The sequence below is a fragment of the Gastrolobium bilobum genome, unplaced genomic scaffold (genome assembly GCF_033153095.1).
Source record: "Gastrolobium bilobum isolate Gb01-03AN ecotype WA unplaced genomic scaffold, APGP_CSIRO_Gbil_v1 utg19748, whole genome shotgun sequence".
In the NCBI taxonomy this organism is placed as follows: domain Eukaryota; kingdom Viridiplantae; phylum Streptophyta; class Magnoliopsida; order Fabales; family Fabaceae; genus Gastrolobium; species Gastrolobium bilobum.
This window is the reverse complement of record NW_026899638.1, coordinates 35,052-53,469: the sequence shown is the minus strand read 5'-3', so window position 1 is coordinate 53,469 and position 18,418 is coordinate 35,052. Positions and strand designations below refer to the sequence as shown.

At 33.9% G+C, this 18,418-nt stretch overlaps 3 protein-coding genes across 3 annotated transcripts; all 3 read right to left on the bottom strand.

The window, feature by feature from the left end:
* Positions 1 to 255: 255 nt before the first annotated feature.
* On the bottom strand, positions 256 to 5,438 carry LOC133292149 (E3 ubiquitin protein ligase DRIP2-like). Its single transcript, XM_061490522.1, has 7 exons — positions 5,226 to 5,438; positions 4,389 to 4,488; positions 3,283 to 3,568; positions 2,603 to 3,087; positions 2,464 to 2,514; positions 1,659 to 1,731; positions 256 to 831 (listed from the first exon to the last, which is right to left on the bottom strand). The coding sequence occupies exons 1-7, from the start codon at positions 5,329 to 5,331 to the stop codon at positions 658 to 660; spliced, it is 1,275 nt and encodes a 424-aa protein (XP_061346506.1). The 5' UTR covers positions 5,332 to 5,438; the 3' UTR covers positions 256 to 657.
* Positions 5,439 to 7,678: 2,240 nt separating this feature from the next.
* Positions 7,679 to 8,309, bottom strand: LOC133292150 (pathogenesis-related protein PR-4-like). Its single transcript, XM_061490523.1, has 2 exons — positions 8,043 to 8,309; positions 7,679 to 7,849 (listed from the first exon to the last, which is right to left on the bottom strand). The coding sequence occupies exons 1-2, from the start codon at positions 8,298 to 8,300 to the stop codon at positions 7,679 to 7,681; spliced, it is 429 nt and encodes a 142-aa protein (XP_061346507.1). The 5' UTR covers positions 8,301 to 8,309.
* Positions 8,310 to 14,885: 6,576 nt separating this feature from the next.
* Positions 14,886 to 16,239, bottom strand: LOC133292145 (pathogenesis-related protein PR-4-like). Its single transcript, XM_061490520.1, has 2 exons — positions 15,863 to 16,239; positions 14,886 to 15,719 (listed from the first exon to the last, which is right to left on the bottom strand). The coding sequence occupies exons 1-2, from the start codon at positions 16,145 to 16,147 to the stop codon at positions 15,549 to 15,551; spliced, it is 456 nt and encodes a 151-aa protein (XP_061346504.1). The 5' UTR covers positions 16,148 to 16,239; the 3' UTR covers positions 14,886 to 15,548.
* Positions 16,240 to 18,418: the final 2,179 nt, after the last annotated feature.

Here is an 18,418-nt window from a genome sequence, read left to right as displayed (position 1 = left end):
TCTCATTTCAAAATAACCTTATACATTTTAATAGTATTAATGTATATTAAGCATTTCGTTTAGAAAATTGAAGCTTGAATTAAAGAAATTTTGGAAGAGTACTTTGCAATGAAAATTGGAACCATCAAACATCCATCCCCAAGGAGGTGAATGGAAACAAATGAGTTGAGATAATAACAAGCATAATTGAATAACTTTTCCAGCAACAATATGACGAAACTTCACATAGGAAAGTGGTGTGGTTGTGTCTCCAGTCACAATATAAGGTTCCCATTGAAGACGCAACAAATGCAACTAGAACATTTAAATGGATCCTATAAATCAATCACTATTAATTGCTGTCTTGCATAGCTTCCCTCCCGTGCGTTTTTCTGATTTATAACCACTCTCATTTTGATTCTTACCAAGGGTAAGACATCATTACATCAACAGGAAATATTTAATGTTTCATGATCCTAAGAACAACAGCAGATAATGCAGATGCCATAATATTGGAGGGTACACCTTTTCAGGTCATGAGCGAAAAAAATAAGAACCGATTCGTCGCATGGTAGAAACTAAATGAACAGGAATATCCGAAAGAATGCTATAAAAAAATTTAAAGATGTATGTAAAGTAGTGAAAGGCAAAATGATATAAATAGAATAGGGTACCATCTCAAGGAGACGAGGCCTTTCGACAATATGATAAAACCATCACAAAATCCTTAGCTGAGGACCCCAAAGATGCTGGTATCTTTTTTGAGGTTGATGCTGTCCGGAACCACAGATCTACCAAGTTATGCAGCTGCAGAGATGGGAGCACTGGCTGACCCCGGCACATTATTTCCACCTGTACAAATTACAAAGCAGTAACAAACCAGGCATCAATAATGCACCAGCCAATATTTGCTTATGCATAACTTCATTCGTTATTTTTCCTTTGAAAAAAAAATATGTGGTAATCATAATTTTTGTCAAAACAAACAGTTCAAATCATAAGCCAATTGAAGTAGTCAATCAAAATCAACAGCTATCTCATGGCCTGCAACCTTAATATTGAAATATCCGTAACACTTTCAACAAAGAAGAAGGGTAGTATCTGAGACAACAAAATTCAGACCAATATATGGGAATTCAGGTACTGGTTTCACCTTGTAATTAAGGAAAAAGAGTCATATTATCAGTACCTTCAAATGTTAGTTCAGTTCCTAATTCCTACTTGGTGAGTTGGCTTTAAAACTTCAAAACAAGAATTTAGTTTCCAATATTTCATTTTCTTTACATAGCAGTGTGGGCGCATGGACATGTGGCAATGGTGGGAGACTCTATTGTTGTGCTCAGTAGCTGTGCATATTTGTACTATTTGCTGTTTTCTATTATGTAGAAAATACAAAATCAATAAAATTCTCAGACAGACCCTAAATTCTAGCATTCATAGTTGTACTATTTCAAATGATAGCCTACAATGTCCAAAAGGCTTGCACTATGTTGCTTGGCCAACTGGATCAATCTTTCACAAATAACAAAAAAAGACACCTTATACAGCGATTAATTTATGACCACACTCTCTTACTATAATAACAACCTTGAACCAAAATAAGTAAGAGAAAGCAGAAAAGAGAGAGAGAATGTGCCAACCATTTTAGTTCCTAGAAGGAAGTGATATAATGAACTCACCTCTGCCTCGCTGGCAAGATCAAGTTTCTTCACAAGGTACTTTTGAATAAATGAGACAGGCACAGTACCATCCCTGTGATGAGGTCAGAAACAAAGAATTACACAATTATGAAGTACAAATCCTTATCATGAAAAAGAAAATATGTTCAAGAGAATTAGAAGAGAAAGGAAAGAGGAAAGAAAGAGGGCAAGCAACAATAGAAAGAAAGAGGCAGGAAAAATCAACACATTTCAAATGATTCATATGGAAGTTGTGTTCCACTTTGCTAAATCTGTGACTCAGACAGTGATCATCAATCTGTGCATCTTCCGTCCAGAATATCACAGCAAAATCATATCAAGGAATGACTTAGACAATGATCATTAATCTGATGTTTAGTGAATCAATGGTTGTTCACAGAAAACTGTTCCAAAATCAAGTTAAAAAAATATGGGAGATTGATTTGCACTATTAGCTGCCTGAACATCATACTTTCTTAGATTGCAGCATGGAAGCGTTTGCCTGAACATCTGTCAGTCGCATCTTTAAAAGCATAAACTTTATTTTTTTCCCTTTTGTGTTGCAATTTAATCCTCAGCAGTTTATGAAATCATGAGAGACCATATAAAAGCAAAAACACTTTTTTGTATCTTATTATTGACCGTTAGCCAAATTTTGACACAACAAAATAAGAAAAAAATATATTTGTTCAATTCACAGGCCAAATTTGTATTCACTTAATTGCAAAATCAAGGAAAACTTTAAAACTTTAAAAATATAAACAAATCAGATAAACAGAAAGGTAAGTAGAGTAGGAAGACGTACTTTATTCTTAAGTAACAGGCTGAGATCTGTGGCAAGGGAACATCTCCTTTCCTGAATAATAACATCAATTTCTTTAAGGTCCATAGAAGATCAACACTTCATAATTAATAAGATTTTCGGGTATAAATAACTAACTTACTGGTCCTCTGAAGCAACTAATGAAAACCATATAGGATTGTTTTTTCTGTTGCACTTGCCCCCAGTGGCATCTAGCATGACTGGGGCTGAGGCAGACATCTCAGATGCTGCAACTCTTTTCTGACCAGCAGGACGCAACCTTCTTCGCTTCGCTGGTCCTGAAGGCAAGCTGTTAGCATCCTTGTCATCTCCAAATATTGTTTTATGTCCATTATCCTTATTTTTGGTTCTCTGGACAGAAGCAGGTAGCTCTGTTTTCGTTGTAACTTCAAGTGTATCTAGTCCACCATGAGCAGTAGTTGGAGACTCTAATTTGACAAGAGGAATTGCTTGTGAATTTGACCTGGAGGACTTTGTTCTGTTGGCAGCTTCCACAAGACAGTTCAATGGTGTCCAGAGATCAACCTTCCCTTCTGTAAGTTCCACACTGTTCTCTGTATCTTCATTGGGCTTATGCTTCTTAGAAGGCTCAACCATGGGAGAATCCTACAACAATATAATGAATTATGATTATACATGATCATTATCACATGAAAAGGAGGCTTAATTAATGCCACGTAGAAACAAGCAAAAGTCCAACCACAAACAGAAAAGTAACACAAGTATTAGTGCCCCCATAACCCACACCTGACTTTCATTTTGAGAAGTCATGTTTGATGAATCAGGTAAGATTTAGCTTACTGTATTATGATTATCTTCACCATTCGTTTCTTCCTTCTTTATTGATTCTTCAAGAATAAAACTGCATCCACGTAAAGCAGAAGCCTTTCTAGTACTCATTTTTGTTCTCTTTCCTGTAAAGCCAGTTTGCATTGGAACTTTTGGAGCACTAACCACCAATGACGAAAGTGATCTTTCCTTCCTTTTTGCAGGTAAGGATATTGAAGACAAAACTTCTGGGGCCTTGATTTTACTTCTTTTAAAAGGGAATACTTTTTCCCTTAGATCTTGCATATTATGGTCTGGCCTGCAAATAAAAGGAACCCATGATTATTTCGCGTAGATCTTCCAACAGGTATACTAGATAGCGTGCTTTTAAGTTCTATAAAACAATTTATGCGTGCAATCCTTTTAAGAATAACTTATTCAAATCTAACATGCTTGAAGATGAGGAAGAAGTCACTCTGATTTCGAAGATCCATCAAATAATAAAAACATTAGTCTTCATCACAAATCACAAGATGCAGATGAAATGCACATATAAGATACAATCTCCATGAAAATACTAAGCTATTGGCAGTCTTTTACACTTTAGGCAGAAGGAGGCCTTGTAAAATATAACAGATGATACTATTTTTACCAAAACAAATTCAGTCTCCAAATGGTTATGTTAGGTCAACAGTCAAACAAATATCTGTTACAAAAACTTAGACAGATGCAGCAAATAGTATGATTAACATATCTGAAAGTAAAGAAAAGAAAAGTAGGAATCCTACTTAAAGAAAGAGGAGGAGTTTAACCAAGTAACGCAGCAATACATTGTGAAAGAGATTTAAGGCAACAAGTTTCATGTGATCGTACTAGATAATAAAGTTTTATGACAAAAAAGAAAAAGGTAGAGGTTGATCATAAGCACTGGTAAATGTCTAACTGCACATGTTCTCTTGTACAAAAAACAACACATACTGAGAGAAGGGAGGAGAAGAAAATGCAGAATAAACGAACAAACAGATATTAATAAGTCTACAGCCAGAAATTTCAGCTGCATTCTTGTTTAGTTCAATGCAAAAAAGTCATAAGTTACACAAATTGCTATAATAAATTGGAAATCAAAGACAGCAACCGACCTGAGTTTTTCCACTGGAAGGCAACCTAGATCAATATTGCACACTGGACAGCAATCCATTTCCTCATCCGAGAGTTTGTCATATATGCACTTCCTGCAAACTGGACCAGGGTTCATTGCTCAATGCATTGTACAGAACATACTTGAAATTGTCGACAAATGATCTCAAAAGATGTGCAAGAAGGTGCGTGTGTGTAACTCAGGAATGTAATAAAAATAATGTGATGTTCGAATTATAAAATAAACACATTCTTAAATTGTATTGCATCTACGGTTCCTCAAGAAAGTCCATAACAGTGCGCCACCTTAAACTCTGAGTGGAAACGGGGGATGACCATTCCTTACCCGTCAAATCATAGAAACCCAAACAAACAACAAATAAAGCACAGAAAAGTAAAAGATGTTTCAGCTATCATGTCAGTCCAATTGCTCCATCACTGTAACAAAAACAACTGTTGAATGTACTCTTCACGCTATAGCAGCAAAACCAAAAAGGCCCAAAACCCTTATGCCATAATATAATTAAGACCAGGAATCTGGATCATCAATGATTAGAATGAATGTTTGGGGAACCCAAAATATCCAAATCATCAATCATACAGTATTAAGAAACAATTAAGGAACTACAATAAAAACCCAAAGCATGAAAGTCAAGCTAATTGGATATAATTTACAATGGCAAGGTCAAATCAAGGAAAGATAAGCAAAGAGCCATGAAGGGTTAAGAAAGAATGCAATGCAGAGATATAGGTAAAAACTAGAGCGACGTTAAACAAAAACGAACAGAAGCAATTGAAAAGGAGTGAATAAAAAAAGAGAAAAGAGAAGAGAGACGAACATGTATGAAGGCAGAGAGAGATGGTGGTAGCATCTTTGAAGAGCTTATGGCAAAGAGGGCATGTCATGCATGCTCGTAGCGTATCTCTCTTAACTTTCACCACCATGTCGCTAAAACTAAAAGTGTCACACGATAATTAAGGTTGCATTCGAATCCAGGACACGGATGCAGAGTGAAATAATCTCAACACACCACTCTCTTGTTTGTTGTATTCGGAATGGACGTGGATCTGACGAGGGAAATTAAGTGGCGGCCAGTTTTGGGGGCGAAATCGTGAGATGGGTTTGGATTGTAATTTGTAGGAAAATTACGTACAGATGAAGGAGGCACCGTTGTTGTTGTTGGGTTTGGATGTTGATGTTGGACTGAGACACACGAGAAAGAGAGAGACAGAGCATGAAGAGAAAGAGGAAGAGAAGACACACACACCATACATACAGTATTAACAAACAAACGCTTGTTGTGGCGTGCGTGTATGTGTGTGCATTGACATTTGACTTCAACTGTGTTCGATTATTACTATTTAGTATTCATTCACGCAGAACACTATTTAGTTTGCGTCCCTGGATTTTTGACAGCTGTTACCCTAAGCCCTCACAACCCTTTTCCCCCCCTTTAGTTATGAACCTCCGAAAATCAATGAGTAAATTATGTAAAAAAAAAAAAAAAACAAATATTAACTTTAGTTATGAACCATTATCAGTTTTAATTTTTTTAATTATGATTTAATCATGTTGTTGTCTGATATAATGAATACAACAAGCACAAGCGGCTGTTAAAGTTCTAGAGAGATATACTTGAGGTTCTTGTTAATAAGGTGCTAGCTAGTGTGAAAACCAACATTTTGGGTACAAAATATTGATAGAAATGCCTAAGAATCTCTAACACGGTAGTTGACTTATGAGTGCTAGATTCTATCTCATCAATGTAACTAATAAATCACATGGAATAGGCATAGGATCATAGTTTTATCCGTTACTGGATCAAATGTATAATTATACATGAAGGGCGGCTACTCTTGGCACTATTTTGTTTTTTTTCCCTTCAGGCTTAATTATTTTCCGGTTCTATATATATATGGGCATCATTTAAAACTGGTATTAAAAATTTTGACTTTCAGTTGAATTATTAATTTTTGTTTATATGATAATTTTAATTTATCAAAAATTAATAATTTAGTAATGATTGTAATTTAATAAATTACAACCATCAAATTAAAGAAAATCAATGATTAGGATAAGTTGTAAAAAATATTTATGTCTCGTATATATATATATATATATATATATATGTGTGTGTGTGTGTGTGAGGTATGATATTATAACAACTAATTAATGTTACTACCAAGGTTACTACCAATCAATTTCACCGTTATATCGATTACGTTATCCAACGATTATATTTATTTTCATCTTTGTATGGTCATGATTTCCTATGTTAAATATGAGAAATCATGATCATACAAAATAAATATAAAGTATTGAATATAGAGAATCATGACCATACAAAGATAGAAATAAATATAACTGTTGGATCAACATAATTGATCTAACGGTGAAATTGATTGGTAGTAACATTGATAGTAACATTAATTGATTGTTATAATATCCTTCACACACACATATAATAATAATAATAATAATAATAATAATGTGAAAGTACCCGTTGTTAGTTAACTAATAAACTTATCAATTTAGTCTTGTTTCATCCTATTTAATTCGGCGTTGAACATAATGTTATCCTTTTTAAGTTGTTTTTGGTGGAACAGAACTGGGACTAATCCAAAAAACAGAGGAAAAAGACCAAACACCTCGGTTGTCTGTTTCTTATATGATATATTCTTTATTATAAACCGGCTGAAATTGATTACAACAAAACAAAATAAACATCTCGAATGATCACAATCACACCGCTACACTCCACCAGGTTATAGTCATCATGCATGCATTGGCCATTCTGTAGTAAGGTTGGGCCCATACAATAATGTACCAAGCCCGAGCTTAGCTAGTCCAATATTATAAGCCCACCATCAACAATGTCAGTACGGGATTGAATTGAATTGGGAATATATTCTTTTAAAGATAACTTATAACATTAATTAAAAAATATATATATTATTGAATTGACCTCATATTAGCATCAATTCTATAAAACCAACTCTTGATTAACTTTAATAAAATTTAGTTTCCCACGATATTAAAGGTCAAATTCATGAACTAATGAATCTAAACCAAATAAACACTTTATATATGCATCCTTAACTCAATAACGCAACTTTGATTTCGAGCTTCAAAAGAAAGATAAAAAGGAAACATGAAATAGAGCAACATTCTTCCTTCAAATTTCATGGTAACTAGCTAACATGACTTTTTTCCTTTTTTTCTTTTTTTCTTTTTTATGATAAAGTCATGCGCTTGTACTTGCTACAATTAATTAGAAAGACAACTAATAGTTTAGTCACCGCAGTCAACAAAGTCATAATCGACGATAAGATGGCCTTGAGCATTCCCATTTCCGTCCGAGTCGAGGCTTTGGAACACACCAATGTCCAAATCCAAGCCCCCATTGCTGCACTGATCCACAATTCTCACTATTTGCTGATCTCCCGTTCGAGTGTTTGTCACCTGCAACCACCCATCATCAATAAATTATTATTATGCTTTCTTGATCAAGCAAAAGGACAAAGTAAATGAATAAAAATTAATTAGATGGTAGGCATTGGTAGCATGTATGCATATATATATATATACATGTATTACTAATTAAGGAGCTAGGTTATTTAATTTGTTTAACGAGGAATGAGAATTTGATGCATACCATCAAGCACTTGCCACATGCAGCTTGGCCTTGAGGGCCGACAGGTCCACAGAAAGCTGTCCAATCATATTTGCTACGCCATGAGAAGGGCATGTTAGCATCCCAAGTGGCGCAAAATGCACTCACCGCGAGTAAGTCCCAGTTATGCTGCTCAGGTTCATATAAATTATATGTAGCCCACACATCGTTAGCACTTTGACCAGAGGCCAAACCCACTACACAGACCAACAACAACACGCATAGCCTAAGCTTTGCCATAGATAATTTGTTAATATAATCTTTATGAGTTTGCCTTTCAATTGATTTGCGCGGTAGGTATGCTTATATATGTAACTAATTTTGTTTCTTTACATAACATTGGAATTATACATTACTTATTCCATAGTTTTTAACGCACCTTGTTCGTGACATCTTATTTTGAACAAGGAAAACTCAAAGCTGTAATAAATTGTATCAACGATTTTTATATTATATTTTTCTAACACATCTTTTTCGGCTTGAAGTATGGACAAGGAGACGTGAGGATCAAACTCGTGACCTGTTGCGATTCTGGCAAGTACACCTGGTCGTACAAGTAATAAAGTGATAGAGTATAGTTGTCGATCCCACGAGAACTGATGACCAATCACTAATTTATCTATTTAATTAAAGTTGAATCGATCGTGAAAGATTGAGTTGAGAATATTTTAATTTAATTAAAAAAAATTTTAAACTACTTATTTTTCGTTTTCAATATTCAAGAAATTAAATTCAGAATTAATAAATGTTAGAAAATTGAATTTTAAGTTTTTATAAAAGACGTAGCTAGGACTTAACTTCCCCAATGGTTTCTAAACTAGTTTACCCATTCTTATAATTACATTCAAGATCCAATTATTAACAGTTCTTTCTATATTTGATTAAACCTCAATCATTTGGTAATCTGATCCTTTATTTCACTCAAAAACGTAATCCCTTAGTACGTTTTCATAAAATAAGCATTAACGCAAGAACCTTACAGTTATAGAATTCATAAGTCTATCCCTAGATCATACAAACTCTAGCAATCAACCAATCGGAATCAATATACCAACATTCCTAATGTCATGCATGACTCACATGTTTATATACGAGTGATCAATTTAAAAATAAAGTTAATCAATAAGAAACAGAATGATTGCATAACTTTAAATCATGAATATAAATTATAAGAAAGACAAACAGCATTTAAGAACCCATTGGTTCCGTCTCGCCCTAACTACTTAAAGAAATTTAGCTAAGCATAGTCATAATAACAGAATTAAAATATAAAAAGAAACTATAAAGATTCTCAAAAGAAACATTAAACCCGATCTCCACGATGAAACTTTGACCGTTTTTCCGCTCCTCAGGTCCGGAACGGATCTTTTCTCTTTCCTAAGCCGCAACCATCATGAGCTCTGTTGTCTTCCGTCTTCCGAATAAAATAGAACAAGCCCTCATGTGTCCTTTTAAAGAAATAAACTGGGCTTTTTAATATATGGATCAGCTCGCTGAACAAGAATTAATATTGATTAATTCTTTATTTTTCTTGATCTTTATCCTTTGCAACTGTTTTTATCCCTTAGAATTGGTGATTTGTTACTTTAAACCTGAAACAACCTGAAACAGTATGAAAATGGATTAGAATCTTATCTAGTTGTTGGTATTTTAATATCTTTTAGATTTTATTAACTAACACTATATTTTTAATCATATTAGTTATTATTTGAACTATATTTGACTTAAAAACATAGTGTCTTTGAAACTTATCATGACCCCGTAGTCATAGAATAAGTAATGATTTTTTTAATAGTTTTATATATATCTCCCTAACACGCCTCCTCAGACAAGAGTCCTTTGAGCTTGAAACATAATATTGCACATGCCCATTTTTTTGTTCTACCTTATGCTGACTTAATTTGATTAGAAAGTGGAAAGCGGTGAAGATTGAACTCATGACCTCATGGTCATGGAGACTCCAATACCATGATCAAATAACTAATTCAAACTAACAATTCAAATTTATAAATGAAGGCCTAATCAATAATTTTTATATTATATTTATCTAACATAAATAAATGTGGTATAATTTATAACTAATTATGTACAAGTTTACGAAAACATTCTAAAATCAATTTATCGTGTAATTATTTATTTATAAAATACAATGCAATTATGTATTCAATTATAGAGCATTAATCTATTGTAACAATAAATAAGGGTAAATTACCTAATAGTGGTAGCTCAGTTGGCGCATGGGAGCTAAGTAGGTGGGTGAGAGCATGTGTTCGAATATCTCCAGTACCACCTTTGGGAGGGGTTTAAAGCCTTAATCCTGGGCCCGCCCCGAATCGGATTAATTGCGAAGCAATGAACCGATTGGAATATTTCCAAAAAAATAAATAAGGGTAAATTAAATCCTTTAGGTAATTTCATTTTTGATTACTTATTAAATTTATGGACTGGCTTAAATATAAAATAAGGGAGTATGTATTAATGTATTGTTTTTTTGGATACATATGTATTAATGTATAATTAGCCATATCATAGATTTAAATTTTAAAAGACTCTTTAAAGTGATTAACTTACTTACCAAAACTGGTAATGAGACTCGAAAGTTGCCTTTGATAACTAAGATTTGAATTTTATTAGATAGAGATTGGATTGTATCCCTCTCCCATGTCCCAAGAGCATGCAACAAATGTAATATTAAAAAAAAAGGCTTTTAAAGCTCTAATGTGTGTGTGTTGGCCGCTTTTAGCGCCGCTATGTGTATGGGCGTGGCGCGCCAATAGCGCTACATGTGTAAAAAATATATATAGGGTAAGGATCATTTTACACCAGTATAAGTTACACTCTCAATCTTATCCGTTGATTTCATTTATATCTAACGGATCAAATTTTTGAGAAATGTGAGCCCTTAGATACAAGTGGTCAAGGGGATCAATAGTCAAGATTGAGTGTAAGACTTCTAACTCTTACACCGGCTATGAAGCACCGACACTTCAAAAACTCTGACGTGTTGTGTCCGACACTTTCTGACACTCTCCGACACTCCGACACTTCCCGACCCTCCAACACACGTTATAGAAATTCAAAAAAAGTTCAAAGGTTGCATTGCGTTGAGTTTTTAGTTTCAACTATTAGATTCGTTGGATTACAATTACCATTTTATTGAGTTTAATATAAATATTTGAGATATCTTATTTTTCTTTTTAAAATTGATTAATATTATAAGTTTAATTTCATTTATTTGTTAAATTATTGAATATTAAATATAATACACACTAGATAAATTAAAAATATTATTTAATATAAAAACGTGTCCTAACGTGTCGAAATCTAACATTTTTTAGAATTAACATGTCGAAGTATCGTGTCGTATCGTGTCATGTGTCCCGTGTCGGTATCGGTGCTACATAGTACACCAGTGTAAGAATATCTTGCCCCATATATATACATATATATATATATATATATATATATATATATACATATATACATATATATATGTATGTATATATATATATATATAACGGCGAGATCCTTTGATATTGGTGTTAAACTTAGATGTTTGACACCAAATCTTAACTGTTGATTTTCGCCAATCGACAGTTATAATTTATTGAGAATTACTAATTAATTAATAAGTTTGATTCTCAATAAATGATAATCGTCAGATTACGAAAATAAACGGTTAGGATTTGGTGTCAAACTTAAAAGTTTGACATCGGTGTCAAAGGATCATTTCTCATATATATATATATATAATTATGAAGTGATAGGACACTAATCAAGGGGTTGATTAGCCATCATATTTAGTTCTTCTTTTTTCTTATTTAAATGAGACATTATTTTTATTTTTCTCAATCCAGAACCTAGCCAAAAGTTACTCCATTTTTTGGAAAGTTTGGTGATGTATTACTTCATTTATTTATTTTTGGTAATTGGCTTATATGCACATATTTTTTATGTTCTCTGACTATTCTTCTTCTCAAACCACTCTTTTGCATTATGTATTTTAAATATGATTTTATAAAGGATCTTAATCCTACCAAAGAGTAGTGGTGGATTAAGATTAAGATGATTAGGATTTGAAAAGTTCCTAATTTTCATCAGGAAGTTTATGCTCTTTTATAAAGGATCTTCACCCAACAAACCTCTTTTTCTCTGTTTTGTTGGGACTACCCCTTTCTTGTACCAAAAAAATAAAAATAAGCAATCTATTAAGAAAGGTACTCGGTGTTTTGAAAAAATAAAACTCAATTGTTTTTCTTTTTCTCTCTTCGGAATCCAGCTACAGAATTAAGATATATTTTGTTTTTAAGTTAACCCAAACCTAATTACCTTTTTAAGGCGAGTTGGCTCCCTCCGGTATCTCCACAAGTTTTGATTCTTTGAGCCGGTTATGAGACTAATCCGAAATGCGGGGTGAGTACTTAGAGATGAAGCCAAGACCTTTTCCTTTTCACTCAGTGTTAGAGAATTGTATAAACTATTAAAAAGCCTTCACCCACCAGTTTAAGTTTTTGGGTTGAGTTGGTTCTTTAGATGATATCAGAGCCTCGTGCGCATTATCCATCCTTCGTGTTAGTGGGCACTCGTGTGAAAGGACGTGTTAGAAAAGTATATAAAACCATCCATTGGCCTTCACTCAACAACTTAAGCTTTTGGGTTGAAATAGTTATTTATATGGTATCAGAACTTCAGCGACCATAAGGTCACGAGTTCGATTCTCACCTTCCTCCACTTTCTAGTGGAATTAAATAAGTACAACGTAAGCCAAAAAATTGGGCTTGTGTAATATCTACGAACCTAGTGAGCTCTCGTGTGAGTGGCGTGTTAAAAAATAATATAAATCATTAAAAAAGTATTCACCCAACAAGTTTTAGGTTTAAATGATTCTTTACATGGCAAGTGAAGGAGTGTATTAGAGAATAACTTAAAAAGGCTCTCACTCAATACTTTAATATTTTGGATCGAGATGATTCTTTACATTTACTCAACTCCCTGACTACCAATTGAGCATCCTAGATATTGTTTGTTTGATTAATACTAGGGAATCCATTCTGATCAATCAAAGATTTTCGTTGAAAGTATGCGGAAGAAATTGATTGATGACGATGGCAATAATAATTTACTTTGAAGTTTGAAACTTCCAGGCTGGAGTCAGAAAGATACGATTATGAAGCCGGTCTTCATTTTGCTTTCCGTTTTTTGCAGCAAACTTCAATTATACTTTCAACAATGCATGTCTCAGAGCACTTGTGAATTAGTCCCTTAAATTTCGCAACCATATACGTGCGGTTTAGAAAAAGTTTCTGCGATGCTATCTGCGATTTCATTGACAGTTTCCACATTCGAAGTTTCTAGTTTCTACTCTCTAGAGAAGGGTTGGGCAAAAGGTCAAGAAACATAGAGAAGTAGCTCCAGTCCAGGTTATGGGTTCGAGAGAAAATGATTTAAAATAATGTTACAAGGCATTAGATTTTAAATGTTTAATGATATTATTTTCAATTTAAGGAAAACTCCAATTATGAGCTTCAAAATATATGCATAATTATCGAATTATATTATTAGGGTCTAGTGTGTGTAATTCAAAAGAACACAAGTTGTGTCCTTTTAGTGATTTACACAGAGTATGACCGGTCGTATTCTATATAATTTTGAAAAGTAACTTTTTTTTTTCGTCAGCGATGTGACTGGAAAGAAAAAAAAAACTTTTTAGTTTTACACAAAGTACGATCAGTCGTACTTTGTGTAAAACACCTAAAATTACACAAGCTTGTGTCATTCAAAAGGATACTTCTTTTTGCCATATTATTAATATATGCACATTAAAGGGGTATTTGACCCGTTTACCCTTCATTAATTAATTAATAACTATTTTGTCCCTCGTTCAAAACTAGTCTACCAATCTGTCCTCTTTGATCAATTAAGTTGAAGATTTAATCGATTAAGAGTTCAAAACGAGCAAAAATGATTGACAAGTTTTAATCGATTAAATCTTGAATTTAAATTAAATCCCCAACAGTCTTTAACATTTTTAACATTTCCATTATCCCTGGTGCCGGAAGTGTCTAGAACATCCTCCTTACAGAAATTTTTCCATTTTCCTCACCTTGATTTCTTTGAGCAACACCCAGTGTCTCATGTAACAATGATAATTGACCATCCTCCTCAAGAATTACATCATTAGCATCTACTACCTCATTTTTTTCTCCTGGGAAAACTCAACTGCCTCTTCTTCGTCAGCCCCAATCTTGACATCAAGTGTTTTTTTACTACCCCCGGAGAGGTAGTTAGCTAGTTGCATGACTCAACTCAACGGAGTACCATAAGACTATATCCAGATTCTCAAACGATGATTATAGTATATTACTTATATAAAACTGAAATTAAATCAAAACACAAACAAATGAAGCAGACGATAAAAAAAAACATGAGTGAATATTAGAAGGAACCAAAACAATCAATTCAAGCAACGAAAAAATAAAAAAAGAAAAAAGAAAAAGAAGGGAATCAGGACAGTAACTAGTTGGTGAGACCGGCCAGTTGGAGTTGAAGTTGGAGTTGGAGGGAAGAACAAGCCAGCACCAAAGCACCTTCTTCTATCGCCGAACGTCGTTTTGCACTTCACTACCAAAGAAATCTCCATACCTTCTGCTGCTCTCCAATAATTTTTCTTGAGTATATGCTAATGATATAATTGAAGATTTAATGGATTAAGTTGAAGATTTAATCGATTAAATCTTCAAGTCAATCATTTTTGTCAGTTTTGACCATTTAATCGATTAAATCTTAACTTAATCGATTAAAGAATAAGATAAATAATTTTAAATGAGGGACAAAATGATTATTAATTAATTTACGAAAGGTAAAAGGGTAAAAAAAAAAAAAAAAAAAACCCACCTTAAAGACTACAAAACATTTAGCAGCAAATCCGGCACAACTTCTTTGTCTTTTACAAAGAAATGAATTGCTAGAAACGAAGTAGTTCTCCAAGTGCTAAGGCAATCAATCACGTTGGTTGTCTTGTTGTGTGTGGATAGTTAGCTTGCCCATGTCGGCAGCCAAACCAAACTAGCTAGCTAGCTATTTTATAGGGAGCACGTATAACATGTTCAATTAAGCTGTTATTTATTAATAATATGCCTAACTTCGAATTACCAATATGTCGAAGATGACCTGTTCACGAAGGTTACCAGAAAAACACACTAGCCATTGATCAAATTATTTTTACAAGATCAACGGTTAAGTACGCCAAAATCATTGATGTTCCAAAACAAAAACAAAAAAAGGAAAAGGAAAAGAGAGAGAGATAGAGAGAGAGAGAGAGAGAGAGAGAGAGAGAGAGTTAGCAAGTTATATATAGTAGAGGATGGAATTATTGGAAGAACAAGTAGTTCCAAGTAACACCGCTTGTTTTATTTATGGTGTTATTAGGGAGCGGTGGGAATGAAGTGTTGCATGTATCCAACACTAGATTAAAGTGGTTTCACTCAATTAATCACCGCAATTTACAAAGCGGTAGTTGACGGTAAGGTGACCCTGCTCGTTGCCCTTCCCATTAGTGTCCAGTTTTTTGAACACATTGACATCCAAGTCCAAGCCTCCATTGGCACACTGGTCCACGATTCTCACTGTAGCCTGAGCTCCAGTTGCAGTATTTGTCACCTATGTAAGCACCAATTTTAATCAACAATTATCTTTGTGCACGTAGTTAGTTAATAATAATGCACAAAGATTAAAGAAGCCAGATAATTAAGAAAACATATATATGCATGTATATAGGTGGAGAGAGGGAGGACAGGACATACACTCAAGCACTTGCCACAAGAATCTCTGCCATGAGGCCCAACAGGTCCACAGAAGGCAGTCCAACCATATTTTTTACGCCAGGCCAAGGGCTTGTTAGCATCCCAGGTAGAGCAATAGGCTCTCGCAGCATTCAAATCCCAATTAATCTGCTGAGGGTTGTACAAATGGTATGTAGCCCTCACATTATTCGCACTCTGACAACTCCCTAACATTGCTCCTGTGCATGTCAGCCACCACACGCACCACACCACCACTAACCTTAACCTGCTCTGCCTTCTATCCATTTTTCTCTACAACTCACGCTACCCTTCTGATATTGTTCTAGTTTTTGTGTTTAGAGCAGAGGCTGTTCTATATATATATATATAAAAGATGTTTTGGCATCTCCTTGTCTTGATTTAATGACTCTGGTATATATAACGATGTCATTGATTTAATGGCTCTTAGACAATGTATCAACATTTTGTTTGATAATATGACGAATAAAACGATAAGTATCAATAACTTTTTTTGGAGCATTAAATGTTGATTCTAACGTTACTGTAGAGATTAACACAGATCTTATGTCTCTCCTAAAGATAGTATTGGTGGAAATTGAATCTAGGTCCTTTCACCATCTACTTATCTCACATGTACTAACTGAGTTTTTACTATTTGATACTATTACAAATAATTTTATTTTATTTAAAATAAATAATATAATATAGTCTCGACATGTAGGCTTATAGGTCTATCATGTAAAAAAACCTATAACATACTTTCTAACTTGGCTTTATAAAAAACTCGGACTTATTCTATTTTATTATATGTAATTGATCAAATACACTCTTGTAGATCGGCCGATCCACTTACACCCTAGCTGCTACAATACCACCATGGCCTTGTTCGATCTTGATGGCTTAAGCTTATCCACTCTCCTCGCCTGAATGCCAAATTGTCGCGTTTCACGGCTGAGTGGCACACTGACGCTTGACTTGGTCATCCTTTGCACATTTTTCTAGTCACTGAAGTAATTAAATTTGTCCACATGCATTAGTGGACGACAGGAAAGGGCACCACGCAATGTTACGAAACTCTTGATCGAACCGGTACCGGATTAGTAGGTTATTGATTCAAATAATGGATTATTAGTTCAACAGTTTAAATCAGATAAATAAAATTATATTTTATATTCAAAAAAAAAATTTAAAAAAAATAATGGAATCTAAATACAAAATTGTAATGAAAAGAAGCAAAAAAGAAGACATTTGCCGTTGTTTTGTACTTGTTCGTAGGGGTGTTCGCGGTCTGGATTGGATCGATTTTAGAAGCAAAAATCATTCGATCCAATCCCTTCGGTTTGATTATATAATCATCCATTCGGTTTGGATTTTTTTTCAAATCCGATCCGATCCAATCCAATTTTTTTCGGTTTGGATTGGATCGGTTTTCGGATTTTCGAAAATCCTAAATTTTATTTCATGATTATTGTGCAAATAACATCTTTTATATATATTGGTTTTGTAAATTTTTTTTTTTTTGAAATACAAAAGCATTAGTAAACTATGATATATTTTTTTTTTAGGCAATGAGTTATGAAGTTCTACAAAGACAATTTTGTTGATGAGATGTGACTAGATTTTTTCTTAGGTTTAGTTGATAGGTTAATGGGTCTTGGATTTAGAAAATTTTGGGCTATGATTAGAGAAAGAACCAAGTAGGTAGAGAGAAATTAATATATTGGATCGGTTTGGATTGGATCGGTTTTCATCAACTCATCCAAAAACCGATCCAATCCAATTAAAATTTGCAATTTTTTTTCGGTTTTGGATTTTTCGATTTTCGATTTATTCGGTTATCGATTTTTCGGTTCGTACACCGCGGTTTAAATTGGTTTGGATCGGTTGATGAACACCCCTAGTTGTTCGTGAAGAATTCAACCTCCGATCCAATATCAGAAACCATAGAAAGATTTAAAACGAAAAGTCAAGCGTAAAAATAGCTTCTGTTGTAAAAATACCACTTTCTAAAAGAGTAACAAGTAACTAAAGTTTTGGTAACTAGAAATTAATTTGATCCAGCTAGAACGCAGTACTAAGGCTACTCCAATACTACCACATGACCCTGTTCGACCTTATGGCTTAAGTAGTTGGGCATTTGGTTGAGGAGAAATTTTTTAAATACTAGGGAAATAGAATTGATAGGAAAATGGTAAGAAAGTTAGATAAAGTGAGATAGATAGGAAAATGTTAAAAAAAATTGTTTGGTGGGAAAAAAACTTTACCGGGTGTTTTGCTTCATTTTTCTAGCTATCTTTAAAAAATCACATACAAATTGGCTTTCCTAACAGTAGATTTTCCTATCTATCTACCACAAAATGCTGAAATCTATGCAAATCACTTAGATGGGGAAATTGAAGGAAACCGTGAACCAAACATGGCTGTTTGCTTTCCCACTTTCACTTGCATAGACTGATAGACATCCTCAAAAATACCCCCAACCAAACACCACCTTAAGCTTATCCACTCTTCTCATCTGAAGGCCAAATTGTCACGTTTCCACGGCTGAGTGGCACA